This window comes from Cibotium barometz, chromosome 15 (assembly GCF_041138505.1).
Source record: "Cibotium barometz isolate CiBa-2024 chromosome 15, ASM4113850v1, whole genome shotgun sequence".
NCBI classification, from domain to species: Eukaryota; Viridiplantae; Streptophyta; class Polypodiopsida; order Cyatheales; family Cibotiaceae; genus Cibotium; species Cibotium barometz.
Window position 1 is genome coordinate 28,853,059 of NC_141060.1, and position 25,147 is coordinate 28,878,205.

At 39.8% G+C, this 25,147-nt stretch overlaps 1 protein-coding gene across 2 annotated transcripts; it reads right to left on the reverse strand.

Annotated features, from left to right (window-relative positions):
- Window positions 1-1,746: 1,746 nt before the first annotated feature.
- On the reverse strand, window positions 1,747-5,301 carry LOC147631142 (oxysterol-binding protein-related protein 4B-like). 2 transcript variants are annotated; one of them, XM_086809052.1, is made up of 6 exons: window positions 5,025-5,301; window positions 4,460-4,705; window positions 3,914-4,010; window positions 3,267-3,558; window positions 2,486-2,588; window positions 1,747-2,139 (listed from the first exon to the last, which is right to left on the reverse strand). In XM_086809052.1, exons 1-6 carry the CDS (start codon window positions 5,163-5,165, stop codon window positions 1,870-1,872), a joined length of 1,149 nt encoding a protein of 382 aa, XP_086665178.1. In that variant the 5' UTR covers window positions 5,166-5,301; the 3' UTR covers window positions 1,747-1,869. The 2 variants fall into 2 exon arrangements, with proteins under 2 accessions (XP_086665178.1, XP_086665177.1); XM_086809051.1 differs by having other exon boundaries at window positions 1,747-2,142.
- Between the last annotated feature and the right edge of the window lie 19,846 nt (window positions 5,302-25,147).

Genomic DNA, 25,147 nt, shown 5'->3' on the forward strand with positions numbered 1-25,147 from the left:
AGTTACTTGGGTATGTACGTATATGGGCAATGAATTCTAACACTCTCTAAATTGGAGGTGGTTGGCTACATGATGTGTCAATTTGGGTACATTTGGTGGGAGGGAAATGAAAATGCAAGGTTTGATTTTGGGGCTTTCCTCTAGCCATCAATGATGATAAACCCCTCTTGTGAGGAAGCTAGGGGCTTCAACCCTTGCACACCAATGGTCTCACTCCAATGGTGCCTTACCAAATGGGTGATGCGCAAAGGGGAAGGAGATATGAAGAAGCCTAGTGTACTTGCGAGATGGGAAAGAAGAAGAAGCTAACTACTGTGTGGTGTGTGTGTGTGTGTGTGTACGTGTGCATGTTGGTGTGTGTGTGTGTGTGTGTGTGTGTGTGTGTGTGTTAAGAGAGAGAGAGAGAGAGAGAGAGAGAGAGAGAGAGAGAGAGAGAGAGAGAGGATACACAAGCAATACACCAACCAAACACACAAGAATCCACAAGTGTGGAATAAGAGAGAAAGCATACACACAGATATAGGTAAGCTATTAACCATAAGAACACAAGTAACAAGACTCAAACTCACTTGCGATAAATGGGATTCTCTTGTTTCTTATTACTTAAAATGCCTTATATACATGGCCTTATATTTACGTTGTTCAACTGCCCATTGTGGAATGTCTGAGAGATCAAAAAACTAGTGAGCTATCCTAAGCTCTATGTATATACAAAAACCATTATAGTTGATAATATTGAAGTTGCAGGCTTGTCAAAATCCCATAATCATTTATCATTAAGAATTTAGAACAATTAAAAAAGTTGATTACAAAAATGGTGTGCGATTGTGCATTAGAGGTAATGTTTACTAGTGTTGTTAACATATAGCAAGGTGATGCTATGATTTGTAAATAGACTAGATCCTAGGGGTTGTTTGACATAAGGAAGATGAGCAAGGGAGAAAATTTAAGAGATTCAATTAAGGTAATTATGGATTAAAATATGCATCTAGGAGGCTATAAATGATGTACCTCCTTACTCATTTGATTGTGAATTTATAATGAAATTAAAGTTTTGTTCATGCTTATTATTGGAGCCACTTGCATTTGATTAATTATAATTAGGTGTCATCTTCTTCCTTCATTAAACTATGACTAGCATGCTATTTTTTAATCTTCGTAACATTCTCCCTTTTTCACTAAGTTGTAGATTTGAGTTAGAAAGTCATTTGAGAGATGTACCTTCATAATTTGGATATAAAAATAGCTACGCTCTTTACCAAAGCTAGAAAAAGTATCACCTTTACAAGTGTGCTACTCAAACGCCGCATGATCTATATTTACACACACAAACATGAAACATAATTATAGCCTTTTTCCATAAGGCAAAAGGCCAAAACCATTTCATGATCTATATTTACACACACAAACATGAAACATAATTATAGCCTTTTCCATAAGGCAAAAGGCCAAAACCATTTCATGAAGCTTGCACATGGGCTATACTTTGGCACAATTAAGACATTTATTAGTTAGAGCTTTGTCTAGAAAACTTGGTCATAGCATTTGCGAGAATGGCCTTTTATGTGTGCACGCCAACCTTAAAAGTGAGTAATAGTGTAGGGTGCAATATAATTGGAGTGAGTGTATAAATACTATACTCCAGAGTTGGGATTCATCCTAAGGGTACACAATTTTAATATTTCGATTTGCTATTGTTTTACGAATTGATTTTAAAATTACACTACAAACTGGGTTAAGGGAGCATTGACAAAGACAACTTCATTGAAATTGTTTTTAAAAAAATGTTTGTAGTTTTGAGGGCCGCTCTTGGTCACCACCATATGGTGGTGGTGGGCGGCTAAGCGAGTTTTTTTTTCTCTCTCTTTTTTAGTGATGCACCATGGGGGAGGGTATCACCAACGGGCCTGGTGGCACAGGCTGGCCGGCGTGGCGCCATTGCCAACGCTCCTCCCCATGCACCTCCACAAAGTGCTTGGGCCTCCACACCTTGCTTTCTAGCTTCCTTTGCTTCGCCACGGCCCTGTGCCTCTCCTCCACCTCATCCTTGGCCTTCCTGGCCAACTCCCAATCCCTCTTCACCACCCCCTCCATCGCCTCCCTCCACACCACCACCGACTCTGTCGCCTCCAGCTCTGCCTGCTGCAACGCCACACGCCACCCACATCAACTCTGCATATTATTCTACCTCGCATTTTACAGATTAGCCATGGCCACACACACATGCTGCAACACTTCATCCCATGATCATTATGCCATAATTAGGATGATAATGCCATAACTAGGAGATTTCTGGCATAAGTAGGAGATACAGTGAGCATAATTAGGAAGAATACATCTCATATTTTGTATTGCACTTTGTGACATAGAGCTCTCTATCAAAAAGGCAAAGAGGCAGCAATCACCTAATGAAACATGTGATGCAATGTAGTGATCATCAACACCAATCAGTAGACTTGAGGTTGCAAATTTAAAGCCAAATTACCTTTTCAGATCGTAACGCGGGCGCCTTCAAGTTGGTGAGGGCAGCTTGGGCATCAAACAAAACAGTAGTTTCCTCTGTTTTCATGTCCTTCAGTGTCACCACTCTGCCCAATGCAACAACAGCGCCAAGGTCTCAATCTTATGATCAAGGCTTTTTGGCATTTTTCGCAAAAATATTGATAAAATCTGAGCATTCTCTCAATTGTCAGTTTTAACCCCATTGGTTTGCCTTTGATCAAGCCTATTTTCTCATGGCTATATACACACATAACACACACATACATGTATAAGAGAGGTATTGATCCTCTGTTAGGCAAGGCTATACGAAGCTCGATCGAGCTATGGTCTTGCATACATCTGAGTATTGACATGGAGAATCCTAAAATATGCACATGTACTCATGACATACGCATACATGTAAAAGAAAGGCATCTCCACAGATTGATAGTAGATACTCTATTTAGGGAAGACCATAAGCTTCGGTCTGGTATACATATGATTATATACATGGATAACCATACATACACAAATGCATACATACATGCAGAGAAAGACATTGATTCGCATACATACATGCAGAGAAAGACATTGATTCTCTACTAGGAAAGACCAACTCATGTGAGCTATTATCCTGCAGAGATAAGAGTATATGCAAGGATAATTATGAATATGCATATATACACATGATACATACATGCATGTATAAGAATAATTTACAAGCTATTTTTTGCTTCTTCAAATGAATTGTTGACAAGCAAGTTCTAATGGCAAGCTTAGCTTACCTGTTCCAACGACCACTGAGCTCATAAAGCACTGCATTGCTGTTGGTGTCCCTGATTTTGCCGGTTATATGACCCGGTGTCCCTTTCAACCCAAAGAAGGGTTTTGGTTTGAAGACTATTGTGGCTTCAAGGCCAGAGGAGTTGCACTTCACAGTTGAGCTGCCCACCCATTCATTTCCGGGTGCCGGAAAGAGCCGAGTCAGGAATTTTGGCAATGTCATCTCATATCTCTCTTGGTGCAAATCAAGCCAGAGGATCCTTTTCCCATAAAATGTCGCCTCGGCCTTGTTTCCTGACATGCCGCATCCATCATAAGACTCTTAAGAAATCCCTTAAAGCCCCTTCTCTCTCAGTGCCATTACATGCATAAATCTTGTAAAATCTCTCATGATAACCCTCACATCATCCATCCCTATATCAAGTTCTAAACCAAGCTATTTATGGCACTCCTAAGCATCCCAGTTCATGACTCAGACCACTACATCTACATTTGATTATTGAGCAGCTTGCCAAGTTGGAAGCTTGATGTCGCTCACAACAAACATAAGATATTCTAATAAACATCAATCAAGCATAGCTAGCCAGCTACATCATGATTTTGATATAGAAAAACAGTTTAACACAGCATAAAATTAATGTTATCTTACCATGAAAGCGTGGGCTAATGTTGTGCCACAACTGTAACCGAAGGTTGCGGACCTCATTTGTTGCATACAGGGCTGTTATGGGTGGGTGGTGAGATACCTGCACCACATGTCATGTTAGGTATATATCCCATGCATTCATCCATCCATCAAGCATGCATGGGATTAACATATGTGTAGGTTCCAAAGATTTATTCTTGCATGTATCCATCCATCCATCCATGTATGCAAGGATGCACATACATGCACACCTCTTCCAAAGACACATTTTTCCCATGCATCCATCCATCCATGCATGCATACACGCATATAAATGTAGGCGCATATGCTTGCCTACCTTAGTGTATAATGTAGTTAAATGTATGAAAGATTCACTCATACACAGACATCTATATCCAAGCGCATACATACAGTTTGCGTGTATATGTATTTATCATATGTACACCAATACATTGTATGTCCAAGCAATCTACATACACACATACATACATACACACAATGCACATGGATTAACATACATACAAGATGTATATGCACAAAGGGGAGGACCTGCTCTGCCAAGACATTGAGGGATCCCCATGAGACATGGTGTGTTTCGCCGAGGATGGGGTTAAAGGGGGCGTGGGCGAACGGCGTGAGCCTGGTGGTGGAGATGTGCCACGAGACCACACACAGGAAGCGCTGCAATGGGGTGGGTGCATCTGCACAGGCACCCAACAGATCCTGGCCACAGCAATACACAGGCTCAGCAAAGCCCTGCAGCTGTGACTTGGGCATGTTCATCTGCACTGGCACCTGACCAAAAAAAAAGGGGGGAAATTTTGATCTCTCATTTGAGAAAAAAAAAAGCATGTTTCAGCTACATTAAGCTCATTCATTGACATTTACATAATTTAAATTTAGCTACAACGATAAATCGCTATACAAAAACTTCTCTGAATTACATCAAAGGAATCTGATTCGGCTTTTTGCAGATTGCATTAAATACACGATTAAACTTGTGATTTATTTAATTTGCATGTATTTTAGATCCATTAGTTTGCTTGCAGACCAGTGTTCAAGACAAAAAAAAAAAATTTGTAAACTGAAAGAAAAAGAAAAAGAAAAAACTTACTCGAAACTGTGTGAGATCGGCCCCAGGCTTCAAATCTTTAATTATATCCAGGATTCTTGCAAGCAAGCTTTTCTGCTTTTCGCCATCGCTGATAATGAGCTGAGGAACGGGGGGGGAAAACACTAATTGCCCTTTTTCCATGTGTATGCGCAGCTAATGGTGTTGGATTAGGCGTTAACAAGCGAAGCTTAAGGCTAATCACAAATGTTGGATTGCTCTTATAGACTAATTGTATCAGTGAAGCTCACGCTCACACTGTGCAAGCTCGTTAGCATGATTATCAACTGAAAATAAGTTGACCCCAGACTAGCATTAGCTGTTTTCTGAACTAACTTTTGGGGGGTTCTTTGACTCGTCTACCCTTTTTTGGATTGTATTTAAGAGGCACATTTATTAAAAATTTTGGGGTTTTTTTTAAATGTTGACTTATGTTTAAAGTTGCCCTTTCACGAATCAAAACCTCCATAAAACTTTTACGTTTTTTTTTTCAAAAGTTTCAAAGTGCATTTTAAATGGCAAAAACCAAGACTAGCACCACACCTTTGAAGGAAAAAGACAAGGATTTTTCAGTGATATGAGCTTCATGCATTTTACCATGAGTTCGATGAAAATAAAAGATTTTGCTCCTTCCACCATAAACCCAAAGTGAGCATGGAATTAAACTCATAAGCTTAATCCCCCTCTAGCTCTACTTTGATACATCTGTGGTGGCAAAGAATCTTAACAATAAAGGCATTAGGTATCTAGCTGACTGCTGGGATAGGGATCTGGCAGGGTGGTGGAAAGATGTAAACATGTTATCTGTGGAATTTCAGCTAGCTATGAGGGAAAGAGACTTGATGGCTCAGGTGTTGGAGGTGCTTCATAGGGAATTATGCTCCACAGCAAAACTGACACCTTAGTTTGGATCAAGGATTAGACTTGGATCAATGGTGTCAAACTTAAGGAGGGCAATACCATGGATATTTATGCATTAATGAGAAATGGGGATGCCAATGTGTTGTATTGCAATAAAATATGGAATGTAAAGTGGAGTTCCTCCAGCTAGAAAAAGGGATAGAATCTTATTTGGGATTGTTAGATCGCTAAGAAGTTCCAAGTTTTTCTGTGGAAGGTTTGCATGTGGGCATTACCTATTGGTTCTAAACTGTAAAGAAGAAACATGTCTAGTGGCATTTGCCCCAGGTGTGCAGGTCTTCAAAATTGAAGATGGCAAACATGTATTTTGGGAATGCCTAGCTATAAGGAGTAGCTGGGGTACAAAATGACTAAATGGATAGAGAAGGGTCTGGGCATGCAAACATATTGGGGGGACTGGATCTTTGGAAAGTGGTCAGTTAGTGATGAACACAATGGGATGGTGTTTAATATTATCAGAGCTTGCATTTTATTGGAAATTCTGTCTAGCAAGAATGCAATTGTATTCTTGAGGGTAACATGTACAGGATTGCAAGAGTCAGAGCTAATGCATAAATGTGTGTACATGTGCTGGTCTATATGTAATGTGAATAAAATTAGGTGTCCTGAGATGGATGTGTTGATTCTTCAGAATCTGCAAAGGAATATGCTCTGAATGTTGCCCCGATTCTTGATAAGCTTCAAACATACTAGGGTTATTTCCCTAATGATCGATCGTTTGCTGCGGGTGAGATGTTGGGTTGGGAAGAAAAGGCCTCCTAGATTTGGACCTAAAACTATGAGGTGGTACCGCAAAGAAAAACAAATTGATCATACATTTGTTGCTTTTATGGAGAATCTGATTGGTAACAGACCCACGGTTAAAGTCTGGTTCAAGAGAGGGGGAATGTTGGAAAAACAGTCTCCCCGTGGCTGCACTACTACAGAAGCTATGATGGAGGCTTGCCTACTGCTGGGGTATCAGATCTCTTGGGAACAATCTTGCTTCTTGGAGGATGAAAGATGGGAGTTTTTATGTAAAATCTTAAATGAAGTGGAGAAAGAGTAGTAAGTAGTATTCTGGTTTTGGTTGTATGACAGCTTTTGGATAGTTAATATAAATAAATATTATTGGTCCCAAAAAAAAGATTTTGCTTCTTATTCACATAATATACAAACCAATAGTAGTACAGTCATTAGGATGAGCCACTCACAAGATGATGGGATAGTTGCACATACTAGGGGAACCTAACAAACTCATGGCATGTTGCAGGTATATTCATGGAAAGATTTGAAGGAGTTGGTGACACATAATAATAGGAGAGTTGGATTGCCAAAGTTTGGGCCTAAAACACAGAGGTCATACTTGAAGGAGAAACAACCAGTACACACCTTTTTGGGATAGATGACCCAGTTTGGACAGAGGCACGATGTGAAGAAGATATGGAGCAAGAAGGAGGCTATGGAGGAGTAGAGGCCGAGGGCTTCACCATTGAGCCTGTGTTGGTAGCCAGTTTACAGCTGGGATACCATATTAGATGGGATCAATCATCTTTTATGTGGGAGGATGAGAGATGGGACCAGATTTGTGGGCTGCTAAAATAATGAAGAGCTCTACTAGTGCTGTGGACCGGGGGGGGGGGAGTATGGATGCAACATGAGAAGAGTATGGGGGTGCTAGGTTCTCCCTTTTTTTTGTTGAAAACTAAACTATTCCTTTAAGTCAAACTTTGGCAATGGAGGACCTTCAAAACCCTCATTAAAGAAGATAAACTTTTTGTACTGAGATAGTTTCTTAATTTAGACTTTGTAATATACTAAATCCACACTCACAAATAGCAGTACTGCAACATTGTAATAAAGCTATTTATGCTAGTTTAAGTACTGTGACATACTTCTCCTTCAAAGTTTTGTTATTACTCATATAACTCCATGTGTCCTTGAGATGTGTCCTCCTACTATTTTACTTTCTCCATAAAATTAAAGTAGTTCCTCTATCTCATCACCTCCAAAACTTTTAGTTGTTTGATTGGAGGATAACATGAAGGGGACAATATTTTAAAGCAACTTAACACACTAAGTTATCAAAAAACCTTTTCTTCATGTTTTATATGATGTAAGATGTGAATAACTTTTGAAAAGTTATCACACGGAGACATCTTGGCTACATTGAAGCTTAATGCTTCTAAATTTCTCTAATAAAGGTTCCCAATTTATAAAGAAGCCCTTTAATTATTTCATAGTCTGGACTAAGTGGATAGCCCCAACTATCTAGTCTACATGCATTCATATCTAAAGTAGGCTCCATGATTTATGCATCCAGACTAAGTGGATAGCCCCAACTATCTACTCTACATGCATTCATATCTAAGTAGGCTCCATGATAAATTGCATTTGCATGGGGAAAAGATTTATGCATCTATTATTCCTGGGATAGCACTAACATCAACATAAGTCTTTTGGAGTGTTTGGCTAAGAATTGTCAAGTGTCATAGAAAATCTCCCAAGAAATGAATGGTATACGCAAACTTAAAAGAAGATACTTTAGAGAGCAATAATAGTTTTTCTAGTCGAAAATACTCAAGAATATGTTCAAGCAACTCACAAACTTTGGTATTAACTTTATGCCTATCTTTCCAACTTCAAAGAAGTACATCTTCCAAGTATTTCATTTTGTCATCCTGCATAGACACTCTACCAACATGTGTAATGGGGTACACATGTTTTTACATAGCCTAGTTTTTCCATTTTTTACATATCTATAAATCACTCACCATGATTGGTCATGTGGTTAGAGGCGCCAGAATCCACATACCAATGAACCCCTAATCATGATACACCTCTTGTCTCATGGAATTGAGCATGTGCTACATCACAAACGATTGCTCACTTCTATCATCACTGTCACGACAACGATAGTACTGGGAGCCTAGAGAGCTCAACCGGCTGGACAAGGCACAGGCGAGGTTTAGGGAAACCAATATGACCAATAACGGACTCAAGAGTGACTGGGCACTAGTAAAGTGGATGGGAACATGTGAAGGGCAGATAGCGATTAAAAGAGTATTGAGTCCAGAGATAGGAACCATGTGGAATTGGTTGCAGGTTGGGTGGAGAAAGAGAGCTCTCAGCACCTTGCTTTTGGGAAGAAGGTCGTGTAGCCATGGTTACCTTGATATTGGTATGAGAGCTTAATGACTAGCAGCGCCCCAGCGTTCTCATCATCTGAGCGCTGCACTCTGTGGAGTAACCGGCTTTTTAAAAAAAACGTTCGTGCTTAAGCAAGCTGCCAAGCTGACATACTACAAGCGTTCAATGCCAGAAACACAAACTGGCCACCAGGCCAACAGTTGTTAAAGAGCGCAAATAGTCCACGTGCGAGAGGGGAGTTTAAGCAGCACTCTCTCTTCTCATTCCTTCGCTCATCAGTGTTATTGGCGACCAGTAGACGGTCGAGCAGCCATCCCTCAGTCATCGCGTAACTCAAGCCAGTATACGACCGATGCTACCACCTAGTAGGCCATCGTTCAGGCGATGGAATCTTGCAACAACAAACTGGCGCCGTCCGATCCCCATTGCAACTTCAAAATTCAGAAGATTTTTGTTTTACAAAAAAAAAAAAGAGAAAAGAAATCTCTAATTTTTTTTTTTACAGTCATACAAAGTTTTATACCTTTGCATCTAAGGGGCGGGGCTGTTCATGCGATGGAGTATTCAAGTGGAGTTTCGAGCTTTTCTTATGAAGATTTGATGGTGCTTCTCAACCACGATTCTCAGATTTTTACACCGCACCAATAACTTCACTTTGAGCTAATAATCCGATTGATTTCCAAGAGCTTGGACTTGAGGTTGGTGCTTGTGTTTATTCTCTTGCATCACATTTATAGGGTTCATATGGAGTCTAATAACCCTAATGAGTTTGGAAGTGGAGGTCCCAGTCCTTTGTTGGACACGAAAAAGGCAGTGGTCGATCCTCCTGATGTCACAATGACAAATGATGACCTTCTTGATGATAATTTGGTCAGTACTAATAAACAGTTTAAGGCTCTAGAGTCTTGTACTTTGGACATTGAGGCCAAGTACGATAAGATACTTCTCTTTGTTCAAGAGTTAAAAGATAATATGTAAAATTCTATTGCTGTAAGTGCCTTTGTGGGAGGGATGCCAGTAGCTCCCGCCCAAGGGAGCAACATGAATGTTGGTACATCTCACTCTAGAGATGCTACTGCTATTCTAAAAGATCTGAAACCTCTGACTTTTAATGGAGAGGAGAAGGAACACAATAAGGATGCGGTCAACACTTTTTTTTTACAAAAATGGAAGGATTTGCATCGATTATGTTTTCACTGCATGGGAAAGGGTCATAATAAACTACATCGTCCTAAAATTAAAGAAAATGAGAAGAATCAGGGTGATCAAAGTAAAGAAAAGCAAGTGCACATTATTTAAGTGCTTCCTCTAGAGACTTCTTGTAAGTTTAAAGAGGTTTAAGTTTACCATGCTGATTCTACTCATGCGTGTTGTGTCACGTCATTGATGTGGGTGCTAACATTTGGACCACATGAGTTGGTTTGAATGTATGGTTACGTTAAGGGTCACAAGGTACGACTTATGATTGATAATAGTGCCACACACAATTTAAAGAGGTTTAAAGAGGTTTAAGTTTACCATGCTGATTCTACTCATGCGTGTTGTGTCACGTCATTGATGTGGGTGCTAACATTTGGACCACATAAGTTGGTTTGAATGTATGGTTACGTTAAGGGTCACAAGGTACGACTTATGATTGATAATAGTGCCACACACAATTTCTTGAACTATACTTTAGTCAAGAAATTAAAGTTTCCGGAAAGTTCAAGTGACCATAAGTATGTGGTTTCTTTGATTAATGGTTATGATAAAGATGTATGGGATACAGTAGTTCGTGATGTCCCGTTCGTCATTCAAGGTCATGAGATGCATTTAGATTTTCAAGTTATGCATATCACTCACGCAGATGTTATTCTAGGCCATGAGTGGTTATATAACATTGGTCCATCTTTGTCTAGAAGCTATTTGCATAATTCTTTTGAGTTTGAAGTAGATGGTAAGAAAGTGCATTTGTAAAGTGAACATGATGTACCCTCCTCATCTCTTATATGCTCTATGGAACTCAATCGCCTTGTACAAGCTAATGAAGTAGAAAACATCTTTTTGTGTTACATGATTCTTGATGATGTCATTTCTTTTTCCGCATGTGAAAAGTGGTTTGAGTGAGCACATGGTTTACATGACTTCTTTTCAATCAAAGCATGTTATTAATAAAAAAGTTAATGAGTCCTTAAAGAAATTGTTACAACAATTTAAAGATGTATTTCCAAATGAATTATCGGAAGGATTACCTCCTGTTCGCGATGTTGAGTATCCAATCGAAGTAATACCTGGATTAAAGCCAATAAGTAAGTCTCCTTATCGGCTTAGTTTTAAGGAAGCACAAGAAGTAGAACGATGGCTAAAGGAATACCTTAAAAGTGGATTTATTCGACCAAGCACTTTGCCTTGGGATTCACCAATTCTATCGGTGAAGAAAAAAGATCGGTCTATGTGACTATGCGTAGACTACCGTGGTTTGAACACAATCACAATTAAGAATAAGTACCCATTGCCACAAATAGATGGGTTGTTTGATCAACTCCAAGGGACAAAGTACTTTACAAAAATCAATTTACGATCCGGATATCATCAAGTGAGAATTTGGGAAGCGGATGTCCAAAAGACTACTTTTCGAACTAAGTTTGATCACTATGAGTTTTTAGTCATGCTAAGAGCTTCGATTTGACTAATGCTCCGGCCACATTCATGACACTCATGGATAGTGTCTTGAAACCTTATTTAGGATATCGAGGTTTTCCTAGATGATATCCTGATCTATAGTCGCACTAAGAAAGAACATCTCAAACAATTACGAGGAAGTATTTGCGTTACGTAGGAAGCATTCACTTTATGCCAAAGAGAGTAAACGTAAATTCTTCGTAAAAGAAATCCAATACTTAGGCCACATAATCTTGGAATATGGTATTCGTATGGATCCAACTAAATTTGAAGCCATATTGAAATGGCCACATCCCACAAACATAGAAGAATTCTAAATTTTTCTTGGTTTGTCTGGATTCTATAGAAAGTATGTTCGAGATTATGATAAGATAGCTGTTTCGATGACAGATTAGCTTAAAGGAAAGGGAAAGACCTTTGTTTGGGGGGATTTCCAACAAAGAAGTTTTGAAAAAATTAAGGTAGCCATATAGCTATAGCTCCCGTTCTCCAAGTCGTTGATCCCGAATCAACCCTTTGTGGTAGAGACAGATGCTAGTAATGATGTAGGAGGCGCAATCCTTTCACAAGGGGGGAAACCTATTGCATTTGAAAGTAAAAAGTTGGACAGAGTTTAACAAAATTATTTAGCTTATCAAAGGGAATTATATGCTATAATTCATTCCTTAAAAAAGTGGAGGCATTATTTATATGGTGCCAGATTTGAGATAGTCTTTGAAAGGACGTAAAGCTCGGCAGAGTTGAAAGGACATAAAGCTCGATCGGCAGAGTTGCTCTAGGAGTTTGACTTTCAACTGAGATATAGAAAAAGACCTCACAATGTGGTAGCTGATTCATTGAGTCGCATGCCCCATGGTTAACGAGTTGAGTTTTACTCAAATTAAGAGTGATTTTTTAGAATTAGTTAAGGGAAAGTGCGTTGATGATCCGCATTATGCCCACGTGTGGAGTGTCATAGAGAAGAGGGATCCCTTGACTACTATAAATAAAGGTAGATAGATGTCTCAAGGAGACATGTCACTAGTGTCACGAGACCGGCGGAAACGGTCCTGCGACGCCTTTGCCGCACGCGGCCTTCCACAGTCCATGCTTCATGAAACGGCTCCATCGGCCCGTCGAGCGCGTCTCGCTTGTTTTCCTTGCGTCACCGATCACTTGCGTTCATGCCCGACTGGGCTCCCTCGGCCTCGTCTCGGGTCTTGCCTTCCATCCATGATCCGTCGGCCCACGCGTCTCGACCCGTCAGCACGGCACGGCTCGCCAGTCCGTCGGTCGGCCATTTTTCCACCGTTTTCCACCCAATCACCATTTTCAGTCCGATCACCGTCAAGGTGGGGAGGGCAACCCCCGGGGCACTCGGCACCCACGGAACCTCGCCGGCACCTGGGAAGGCCTAACGTGCCTACTTGGTGCGTGAGTGCGTTCCTAGGGTGCCTACCATGGGTCTGTGCTGTGCCTCTCCTTGCACCTCCTCTCCTTACAAGTGATGAAAGAAATTGTTGGAAGATTTTTCCATCGATAATGGTACCTACTTTACAAAGGTAGAGGATGTACACCTTCGCACTCAGACATTAGGCGTCGTATTTTATATGAATGTCATGATAGTCCGAGTGCTAGTGTGCTATGTTCAAGAGATTGGACACCATGCTAAGTATGAGTATGGCTGATCATCCTTAAAGCGATGGTCAAACCGAGAGAGTCAACCAAGTCTTGGAAGACATACTACGAGCATATGTAAGTAAAAAGAAAACCAATTGGGAAGAATATTTACCCATATTAGAATTCGCTTATAATAGTGCCAAACATTCAACAACAGGATTTAGTCCGTTTATGTTGATGTATGGTTTTTAAAAGATCCCTGCCCCCTCCGCGCAACGAATTTGGGGGTGCTAGCAGCGGAAGTAGCACTTCTTGCGCAGGGTAGAGCCTCTCATTCGAGGCCTCGCCCATGGATATCCGGACAAGAGACTAATCCCTCGGTTCTTCCAAAATCGAACCCGAAAAAACTTTCCTCGACCAGAAAGCATGGGCAATTCCTCTAGGATATTTTTATTCTAACGTAGTCAAGAGCCTTAACTAACCAAATTGATCCGACTAAACCCATGTCACATGGTCAGATCAAGGAAGAAACTTGCACTTGGATTATAGAGACCAATGCTTTTTTCCTCATTGAGAGACACAGCCGTTGATCCTTTTCCATAGAACAAGACTATCCAGGATTTACTTTATCTATCGTACCATAACAAAATTGAGTCTCATTTTAGGGATCCATCAGTCCAGCCTAACCCCATCCAATCCCATGGGTTAGCTAACCGCCCAACCATTGTAGTGATAGGATCCATTTAAGAATTTGGTTGTGTTTTGCCCCGAGTATCAGGGAAAAGAGTTCCCATGGCCCCTAGCTGGCGTTTCAAGCAAAGTTCAAGATAGTCACACCACTTACACACCCAATATGAAATTAACTTTTTCGTAGATTCAGCTGATTTTAAAACAATCTTTTAATGAAACCATAGTATCATTGATCATAATCCTCCAAAATATCTAGCTTGAATTCTAATTTCCAATCATTCCTTCATCAGTGTACCTATGGCATCATTGGCAACCAAAACGCTCACCACCTGTTCACTCAGGGGCCTTTTCAATAGTTCCTAACTCATAGTACCCGCAAATATATTCACTTATAAAAATCCAGATGGACTCTCCATTGAAGATCGGCAAGATTAACCAATAGATCTGTATAAAAGAGCCATGGACTCATACATTGAGGACCAGCAGGTCAATCAACCAGATCCATGCCCGAGTTCAGAAAACAACTCTAACACCTTGTTCCATTTTCTTCCTCGACGCACGCGTGTGTATCTTCGGGCGACCCAGATCCCGAGCACCGTATGGTCAGCACCCTCTAGGCTGCTTCGCAGGTCACCTAGCGCTTCACTCATAGGCCGCTTCCTTGGTGGTCCCTCATCCACCATACCGGAAACTCACCTTTTAAATCGAACCGAGGCTGATCAAGACCTCGGTAGGAATTCCTACCATATTGTAGGTTTAGAAATTTTAAGCAAAAAGAATGATTTTGACCATATTCATGAAAGAATACTTTTTTGTTATTATGCATAATTATTTAATTACAAAAAAGAGAAAATTTTTGATAAATTTATTTTATGCATAAGAATTTTTAAATGATAAAAGAGAAATTCCCATGACATTCAGGATTCAATTATTTAAATGCAAAAAGAAAAATTTTTGGTATATTAAAAAAAAGATATTTTTATTTAATTTAAAAAGAGAAATTTTCTTGGTATTTAGGTAGAAAAAGGTCTAAATTAATTTTGATGATAAAAGAGAAATTTTCACCATAATTCCACATAGAAAATTAGAGTATACTAATGTTGATGATTAAATTGGTGGAAAAAATATTCTTAGATATTTTTATGTTGTTAAATCAACAAATTGATATATACCCGAAATTGGATTAGTGGAAGAAGAGTATTTTTATAAAATCTCGATATTCTCATATAGAACTATTTTTTTTAAATTTTAGAAAGGAAAGAAACTCATAAAGTTAGAATTTTCTTACGATTAGAAGTTTCGTTAATTTATCTGAAGAAAATCCTTAGGAATCAATGTTAGAAGTAAACAGAATAATTTTTGGTTAGACCACGACCGTACGAATGGTGGCCAGTAAACTACTTGCCCATCTCTCGAATCTGAATCAAGCAAAAACCTCGTGACCAATTCCAAATCTTGACACAAAGAATAGACTACCGTTGAAATTAGAGTAGTTTTCCTTTAACCGAAATCACCAAGAATCAAGTTGGAAATTCAATTAAAGGATGGGTAGATTACCCTAATGTGAGATCAATGATTCTCATTAAGGAAATCTGGATTGTGGGAAAAAAGTGTCTTGTGGAATCAAACTCAAACCGGGGATTCTACTTGCATAGAACCTCTGTTTTTTAAAGGACTCTTTTATGCCAGAATGCTAGAGGAAGCATTTGGTTTGTGATTAACTAAGGAGAGACTCATTGCAATAGCTGGCGGGGAGTCGTCGAGGGACGTCGCTCGCAGCAAAGCCTGCGAGGTCTTGGGGGGGTCTTGGCTAGCCTTGATATGGTTAAAATAGTGCGCTTCTGGTATGATGGGTGTGAGGACCGGACGAAGCGGTCCCTTAATGAAGTGCTAGGATACCTAAGTAGGATCCTAGAGGGTTCTGACCAGGTGATGCATGGGCTCGCGATTGCTAGGACACCCATGCGTACGTCGAGCAAGATATGGATGAACTGGAAGGAATTAATTTTGTGAGCTGAATTTTGATATTGGATCTCGTTGGTTGACCAGCTGGTCTTCAACGGAGAGTCCAGATGATAATTTTTGTAAAACAATGAGCTTAATATTTTGGAGGATTATGATCAGTAATACTATGGTTTCATTGAAAGATTACTTTAAAGACAGCCAAATCTGTTATAATGGCAATTTCATATTGGGTGTGTAAGTGGTTTGACTACCTTAAAATTTACTTGAAGCGCCAGCTAGGGGGCTTGGGAACTCTTTTCCTCGGTATCCGGGCAAAACATAACCAAATTTTTATAAAGGAATCCCACCAATACAGTGGTTGGGTGGTTGGCTAACCCATGGGGATTCCTGCTATGATAGAAATAGTTATGATTAAGTTACGTTAGTTAGATTAAGTCCTAGACCATTGTTCTGTGGGAGGAAATCAGCGGTAGCTGTGCCTTGTAAAAGGGAAAAAAAAGTGATTATTCTATGGACCAAGTGCAAGTCTCTTCCTTGATCTGGCCATGTGACTTTTGGGTTTAGTTAGATCAGTTTGGTTAGTTAAGACTTTGACTTGTGTTAGATCAATTGATTTTCTTGGTGGAATCGCTCGTGCCTTCCGAGCAAGGGAAGTTTTTCCGGGTTCAGTTTTGGAGGAACCGCCGAGCTAGTCTCTTGTTCGGACATCTGTGGGTGAGGCCCCGAGTGTGGATCCCTGCCCCGCGCAACATGCTGACGTTGCTTCTGTCGCCAGCGCCCAGAGGGAGCAATTAAGGGGTGGGGATCTCACAGCTCGTATCAGAGCTTTGTTGAAAGCTAGAGGGAAAAATGAATTCTTTCTAGAAATTTATAAAAATAAAAACTCAGAAAGAGAATTTACGTATTGTATTTTCATTCCTTAAGCTTCATTAATGAAAACTTTTAATCAATGAATTTGGTTTTATAGATGGAAGTTCCATGTTTATCCGGTATTCTCGATCTCACCCAGTCATCACAGGATATGACTGCTTTTGTCTTTGAGCATATCGTCTCTTGCGCTATGACTCGAACGAGCCGAGTCAGGACCCGAAAACCATTTTGAGGATTTATATTTCCTAGACCCAGCGGAGAGACGTCAGCACAAATGGTTTGCAGGAGGGCAGTATGTCCATGCCTCTTGTAGCCAGCGCATGATGCTAAGGGAGAATATCTCGTTGGGCCATGGTCCTGATGAGGCTAAAAGTGATTCATGGTGTTATTCTATATTACCCCACGCCTCGAGATTTCAGAATTTCCTTCCATATCTTTAGTTTTGTTAGCCGCTTTATTCCAAAGAGTAAGATAGTAGCTCCTTTTGCAGTGAGGGAACATTTGTATCGAGGCATGTCTATAGCCCAGTATCACTGTGTTATGCATTTTCCGCAGAGGTTTTGATTTTCTGGAGCCGAGATGCTCTATGTACATATTGCAACCTTTATATAAATATAGAAATGTTTTGTGGAAAATTTCGTGTGATATAAGTGATTGTTTATTATATAACAAATTGAAGAAGCAAGATCTATTCCTCGGACATATGTCATAAATCTTCAATAAGATCGATTATCTTGTTTAAGCAATTATTTTCCGAACCTTTTAAGTCTTAGGATCTCGTTGATAAAATCAAATAAAAAAATTTTAATAATGAATCATTTTTGGCAGAATCATGAGACGCGCGAACCGTGGCCGATAGCCAGATCCTCTCATTGATGAGAAAGAGCTTGACCCCGATGTTCGCAAAGCCCTTCACAGAACTCAGCCACGTCCCTTCAAGGGTGAAGGGGAGAACTTGGGCGAGGCTATGGAGAAGTGGGTCGAAGCGATGGAATAATATTTTGATGTCACTGGATACAATGAGAGGAGCACAATGGCCCTCGCAAGGCTAAAGATAGTGGAAATAGCAGAGGCGGCATGGAGAAACCATTGCGATACCAACCAGCTGGATAGAAACACCTAGTCCTGGAATGATCTCAAAGCTTATCTAAGGAAGAGATTTTGTCCCCTTGGAGTTTTAGAAACCAAGATGAATGAATTCTTAGAGTTAAACCAGGGGAACAAAACTATTGAAGAATATCACCAGGCATTCGCTCTTCTCTCCTCAAGTACTCCTCACCACCGCTAGATGAAGAGCAACTCATGGCGAGGCTCATTCGAGGAATGAACAAATATTTGGACACCCTGGTCAAGAATGCCAAGTTGCCAGTTTCCATGGATGAAGCTGTAAGAATGGCAAAGGACTTCGCCAAAGCCTTTATCATTAAAGTTCCGCCAAAGTTAGCTCCCTTATCCTTCAAGAGATTCCAAACACCGGGAAGTTCTTCCAACCTTCTGCCTCCAAAGAGACACCAAGGTCCCAATCAAAATCTGGAGACAGGAAGTTTCAAAAATGAAGGAAGACCTTTTCCTTGAAGCTCTTTCTCAGGAACTCCGGCTCTTTCTAGAATGTAGAGGAAAGAGCTTCGAAGTGAGAACAGGTATTTCGGTTGTTAGGGGATCGGGCACCAGCTCAAGGATTGCCCATCTCCTTCTGTGGGCCAAGGAAGCCAGGGTCCCAGAGTTCAGAGACAAACTCCTGTGTATATCAGTCCAATCAGGGTCCCCCTACGCCAAAATAAGGGCAATCCCAGAAGAGTAGCCTGCAGCCTCCATGCAAAGTAGTCTCTGAACTCCCTCCCAGAATCAGGGAAACCAAAGAGAGAGAGTTCCACCTTAGACTGCAACAGCTAGAGCCATCACTATAGCTGAGGAAGTGGAGGAAGAAAAAGGACAGATCTATGCCGCGATTGAGCATCAGGGGCAGAATCGTCAATTCTCAGTCCTCCAAACTCCAGTAGAGTACCAAGGTAAGCAATTCAAGCTTTTGATTGATTCAAGCAATACTCACTCTTTTATTTTCCCAGGATGTCTATGTAAGTTAGTCCTAAATCAAAAATCACAGAAACCTATGCAAGTGGAATTGGCCAGTGGAAAGATTCTTTTCACACACCTTGAGACAGACCCTATTCAGTTTAGTCTAGATCAAAACGTAACAGATTGCCAGTTTAGAGTCCTACCCTTGGGAATCTATGATGGAATCCTTGGAATGGATTGGCTCCATAAGAATTAGGTTGACATTCATTGTAAGAATGCAACCATCTCTTTCCTTGACCTTCACGGGAATAAAGTTCAAGAAACTGGAATTTTTGGATCCCCAGTGCTGTAATTAGTCAAAGCTTCTAAATTGTTAAAGGGGCTTGCTTATGTCGTTAAGATGAATCCTGTAGACATAAAATGCAAGGCTAAAGAATCAGAGTGGTTAAGTGAGTATGTAGATGTGTTCCCTGACTGAGATGCCTCCAACTCGTGAAGTAGATCATGAGATCGAGGTAACCCCCGAAGCTCAGCCACCAGTAGCCCAGCGTGGATACAAAATGCCAGTCCTTGAAGCCATAGAACTTAAGGAGCAGTTAAGATAACTGTTAGAGCAGGGATTCATCAGACCCAGTGTTTCACCTTGGGGTGCACCCGTTCTCTTTCAAAAGAAGAAAGATGGAAGACTTTGTATTGATTACAGAGGATTGAATCACGAAGATAGATCTCAAATCTGGGTACTACCAGATCAGAATCAAGGAATAGGACATCCCGAAGATAGCAATTAATACTCGCTATGGGCATTTTGAGTTCACAATCATGCCGTTTGGATTAACTAATGTCCCGATGACGTTTAATCATCTTATGCAAGATATTCTCAGAGAACTCTTGGATGATTTTGTTCTTGTCTTCTTTGATGACATCTTGGTATACTCAAAGAATGCTGCAGATCATGAAGATCATGTGTGCAAGGTCCTGGAAATCCTAAGGAAGCACTAACTCTTTGCAAAAAAGAGCAAGTGCTCTTTCTCGGTTGACCAAGAGGAATACTTGGGATTCATAGTATCTAAAGATGGGATTTCTCTTGACCCCACAAAAATCCAAGCAGTTGTAGAATGGTCAGAGCCCAAGATAGTGAAAGAAGTCAGAGGATTCTTGGGATTAACCAGATGATATAGAATCTTTATACCCATGTATGCTTAGATAGCATCCCCTTTAACTAACCTTCTCAAGAAGAGTACCCTATTTCAATGGATTGCTATGTGTCAGAGTGCCTTTGATAAGCTAAAGACAGCCCTAGTAACCAACCCTATCCTTAAATTGCCAGATTTTACTAAACCTTTTGAAGTAGTTAATGATGCCACTGGTTTTTCCTTAGGCAGTGCTCTTATGCAAGAAGGTCATGCACTGGCCTATGAATCCAAAAAGCTTAGAACACATGAAAGAAATTATGCTATCCATGACTTGGAGTTATTCTCAATAGTTTATGCTATGAAGTTGTGGAGACATTATCTTTTGGGACAAAGGTTCATCTTGATGATGACAGATCATCAAAGTCTGAAGTGGATGTTCACCAAAGGGATCTCAACATGTGTCAAAGGAGATAGATGCAGACCCTACAAGAATTAGATTTTGAAATTAAGTATCAACCAGGGAAAGAAAATGTGGTAGCAGATGCACTCAGCAGAAAAGCCTCCTTGCTTGTAATTACATTGGTGTCAAATCCATTGATCAGTGAAGCAAAGGAGAGAATCATGCAAGACAAATTCTTTGTCCCTATTGCTACCCTTCTGATGCAGGAAAGCAAGACTCCACAGGAAATGAGTCAAGTTCTTGGGTACAAATTGGATGAAGGATGCATGTATTATAATAATTGGCTATGCATTCCCAATGATGTGGGAATAAAGGGTAAGATGCTGAGAGAAGCCCATGATAGCCTGATAGTTGGACATCCAGGGTTTATAAAAACCTATATGTCTGTGAAAAAAAGTTTCTTTTGGCTAGGACTCAAAAAGGATGTACTTGATCATGTGCGGCAATGCTTAATGTGTCAGAGAATCAAGGCAGAGAGAGTCAAGATGCCAGGAAAGCTGCAGCCCCTAGACATTCCACAGATGAAGTGGGAATGTATCGGTATGGATTTTGTCATTGGATTACCTTCAGTGCAATCAAGTTACAACTCCATTTTTGTGGTAATTGACTGACTAACGAAGGTTGCCCATCTGATTCCAGTGAAAGAAACATACACTGCAGTGGATGTTGCCAGAGTTTTCCTCAAGGAGATCTTCAGATTGCATGGCTTACCTAGGAGGATAGTAAGTGATAGAGATCCTAAGTTCACATTAAAATTTTGGACTACATTCTTCGAAGTAATAGGAACTTTCGTGGATCCCAGTATAGCCTATCACCCCGAGACAGATGGCCAAACTGAAAGAGTGAATCAGGTAATAGAAGATATCCTTCAGTCATGCTGTGGGCAGGGAACCCAAGAAGTGGTTAAGCCATTTGCACTTGGTTGAGTTTGCTTACAATGCTTCTTATCATTGAAGCATTGGGATGAGCCCTTTCAAAGCTCAATATGGACAAGATTTCCTTACACCATTGACTTGGTCTGATCCATTGATTAGGGTCAAGATGTCCAGACAGATGCTTGATGACATGGACCAGCAAATGCAATCAATCTGTAAAGATATTAAGGCTACCCAGGATAGGCAAAAGCAGTATGCAGATAAAAAGAGATCAGAGAGGGTTTGAAGAATCAGATATGGTCCTCATTGGAGTACGACCCAAAAGAAGTTCCTTATCTTTAGGGAAGTACAAGAAGCTCTCTCCCAGATAATGTGGACCATATGCTGTTCTAAAGAAAGTAGGCGATTTAGCTTATAAACTTCTTCTGTCTCCCCATCTCAAGGTACATAATGTATTCCATGTCAGTTTACTTAAGAAGTATGTACCTAGCCCGAGTCACGTGCTTCATGATGAACAATTGATTTCTTCGAGACTCAAGGCCAGATGGTACTCCAACCTGAAGAAATCCTTGACGTTCGGGAGAAGGTTCTCAGGAGAAGAGTCCTCAGATAGTTTTTAGTCAAGTAGACATTCTTCCCTCTAGAAGATGCCACTTGGGAGAAAGAAGAAGAGTTGGTAAAAGATTACCCCCACTTTGCGAGATAAGGACATCTCGCGTTTTTCAAGTGACAGAGGATGTAAGATTCCTCCTCAGCATGAATAATGAATAAGCTTTTACCTCAATCCCCTGTAATCATTCCCTATTTCAGAATGCAAGAAAGTATTGTTTTTCCTTGTTTTTGCCTAGAGAAGAAAAATTCTAGAGAGAGGTAATTCAGAATTGAGATATTTTTGAATATTAAAACTCTCCTAATATCTAAGATATATTTCCTTGAAACAAAAGTTCAAAATAAATCCTCCAATGTGCATTAGGAATCAATTAAATATGTGTATTAAAGGCCTTACCCTAAGGGTCCACATTTTAAATTTTGGATTATGGTCCAATTAAGGTTCCTATGGGCCAATAGGATTAACCCAAGTGTTGGGATGAGATGAATCCAAAGAATAAAAGAAAATACCCAAAAATGAGTAAATGCTCACATAAGATGAAGAGTTGAATGAGTATAAGGTTTATTAGTTAAAAATTAAGAGATATTAGTAAAAGAATGAGATATTTAGAAGAAATGAAGAAATTTTGACACCTTAGTAAGGAGGGAATGCCACATCAAGGAGGCGCCTTTTTCTTCATGAGATTACTTGAGTTTTTTAATCCAAAACAATGTGATATTTCTCTCTCTCTTCTCTCCTGGAACAAACTACATCAAAGGGAGCCAAACTAGTCCAAATCTTGTCCAAATGGAGTCAAACTGAAGCTCGAAATCTCTAGAACCGAGTTGGATTTGGTTAGAGGCCTCCCTCACCTATAAATAGACCCTCATTCCTTTGTATTCTCATCTTTGAGCTATACCATGCTACTTAAAATAATCATATTTCTATTATCCCTTAATTTTTCTCTTCTCTTGGGAGCTTGTAGCTTCTCTCTCTCTCTCTCTCCAACAACTCTTGAAGTTTGCTCTTCTCCTCTTGGTGACCAATTGATTGGTTGGGGGCTTCACTGCTAATCAAGAATCAAGCTAAACTTAGTGGTAAGACTAATTTTTATGGATTTTTTTCAATTATCTCAATAACTTTCTTCTTCTCACCCCCTCTTAAGCTTGAGAAGCTTTCAAAATGATTGTTTTTATTCTAATCAAGCTTTCCCTAAGATTGTTAATGTTTCATTAGAATTAAGTTAATCTTTATGCTTATTTGTAATGCTTTCCTTAAGTAAATCTCTCTCTCAAAAAGAATAGTCATCTTTATGGCTAAATCTTTAGCAAAAGAATGTTTCTCAATGATAATCTCTTATTTCAAAACTAAACTCTAGGCTTGATGAGCTAGAGATTAAGAAAATGATATTTTCATGATTTTGTGCTAATAAAAATAATGGTTATTTATTTTTAGAGTGTTTATGAGAAGATAAAAATTACTTTAATTCATTCTAAATGAGAAAAGGATTATCCTAGTAAATTGGGAAAAGAGGAATGTCTAAATTAGCTTAATCTAGTGGAATAATCATAATTATGGTTAAAATTATGATTTGAATACATAGTTTAAATTTAAGCTTAAAAGAAGAACTTCTATCATATTTTCATTATTACAAGCTTTTATTCTTTTAGGAAATTTGAGAATTATCAGTTATAGCAGCGAAGCTATGGTAATTTTTTAAGAAAAAAATACATATCTTATTTTTTACTATATTCATTAAAGAATACTTTTTTGTATTTATGCATAATTATTTTTTAAAGAATAAAAGAAATTTTTGATAAAAAATTTTTATGCATAAGAATTTTTAAATGATAAAAGAGGAATTTCCATGACATTCGGGATTCAATCATTTAAATGCAAAAAGGGGAATTTTTGGCATATTAAAAAAATGCAAAAAGGAAAATTTTTGGTAAGTGTCCATGGCTAAAGCTATCAGAATGGCGAAGGACTTTGCCAAAGCTTTCATCGTAAAAGTCCCACCAAAGCCAACTCCCTCATCCTTCAAGATATTTTAGACACAGAGAAGTTCTTCCAACTTTTTGCCCCCAAAGAGACACCAATATCCTAACCAGAATGTGGAGACATGAAGCTTCAGAATGTGGAGACAGGAAGCTTTAGAAATGAAGGAAGACCTTTCCCCCGAAGTACATTCTCAGGAACTCCGGCTCTTCTCCAGAATACAAAGGGAAGACCTTCAAAGCGAGAACAGATGCTTCGGATGTCAAGGACTTAGGCACCAACTCAAGGATTGCCCATCTCCTTCTGGGCCAAGGAAGCTAGGGTCCAAGAGTTCTGAGATAGACTCCTTATCAGTCCAATCAGGGTCCCCCGTGCCAGAATCAGGGTAACCCAAGAAGAGTGCCAGCTTAGCCTGCAGCCTCCATACAAAGCAGTCTCCGAACTCCCTCCCAAAATTGGAATAACCAAAGAGAGAGAATTCCACCTCAGACTGCAGCAGCTAGAGCAGTCACCATAGCTGAGGAAGTGGAGGAAGAGAAAGGAGAGATCTATGCAGCAATTGAGCATCAGGGGAATAACTGTCAATTCTCAGTCCTTCAGACTCCAGCAGAGTACCAGGGTAAGAATTTCAAGGTTTTGATTGATTCAAGTAGTACTCATTCTTTTATTTTCCCAGGATGTCTGCGTAAATTAGTCCTAAATCAAAAATCAGGGAAACCTATGCAAGTGGAATTAGCCAGTGGGAAGATTCTTTTCACTCACCTTGAGACTTTGGAGGGAATTAGAACCTTCATCTCCAATTTCAAAAGACAAATACAAGCCTTCTCTCACCACAGCCAGTTATATTCTTTCACTCTGCCTCATATAGTATACTTACTCATTCCTAGAACACTCCAATGGAGAACACCATGTACACACTCATTCTATTGAAGAGACTAATCATGAAAGCATTAAGAGAAAGTACCATCTGCACATTGATCTAGATAGTGCGTATGCGTCTATTCAAAAACGTAAAAGTGGACAACTATTGCTCTCTCATATGAGGTTGTCGGGGAAGCACATTTCATATTAGGCGCCACTAATTACTTCACGAAGTGAGATGAGTCCGAAGCTACGCAGAATGTTGACGTAAAATCTGTCTCATCAAGTTCCTCTATGAGAATGTGATTATTTATTTTGGTTACCCACTAGAAATAGTTAACAATTGTGGTACACATTTT

Bases quoted from the DNA above. Each gene is read 5' to 3' on its own strand.
- LOC147631142 (XM_086809051.1), bottom strand. From the start codon at position 5,165: ATGGAAAAAGGGCAATTAGTGTTTTCCCCCCCCGTTCCTCAGCTCATT. The intron at 2,589-3,266 runs GTAAGCTAAGCT...TGCATTGGGCAG, and splicing joins CTCAGTGGTCGTTGGAACAG to AGTGGTGACACTGAAGGACA. The intron at 2,143-2,485 runs GTAATTTGGCTT...GTGGCGTTGCAG, and splicing joins CCGCGTTACGATCTGAAAAG to CAGGCAGAGCTGGAGGCGAC.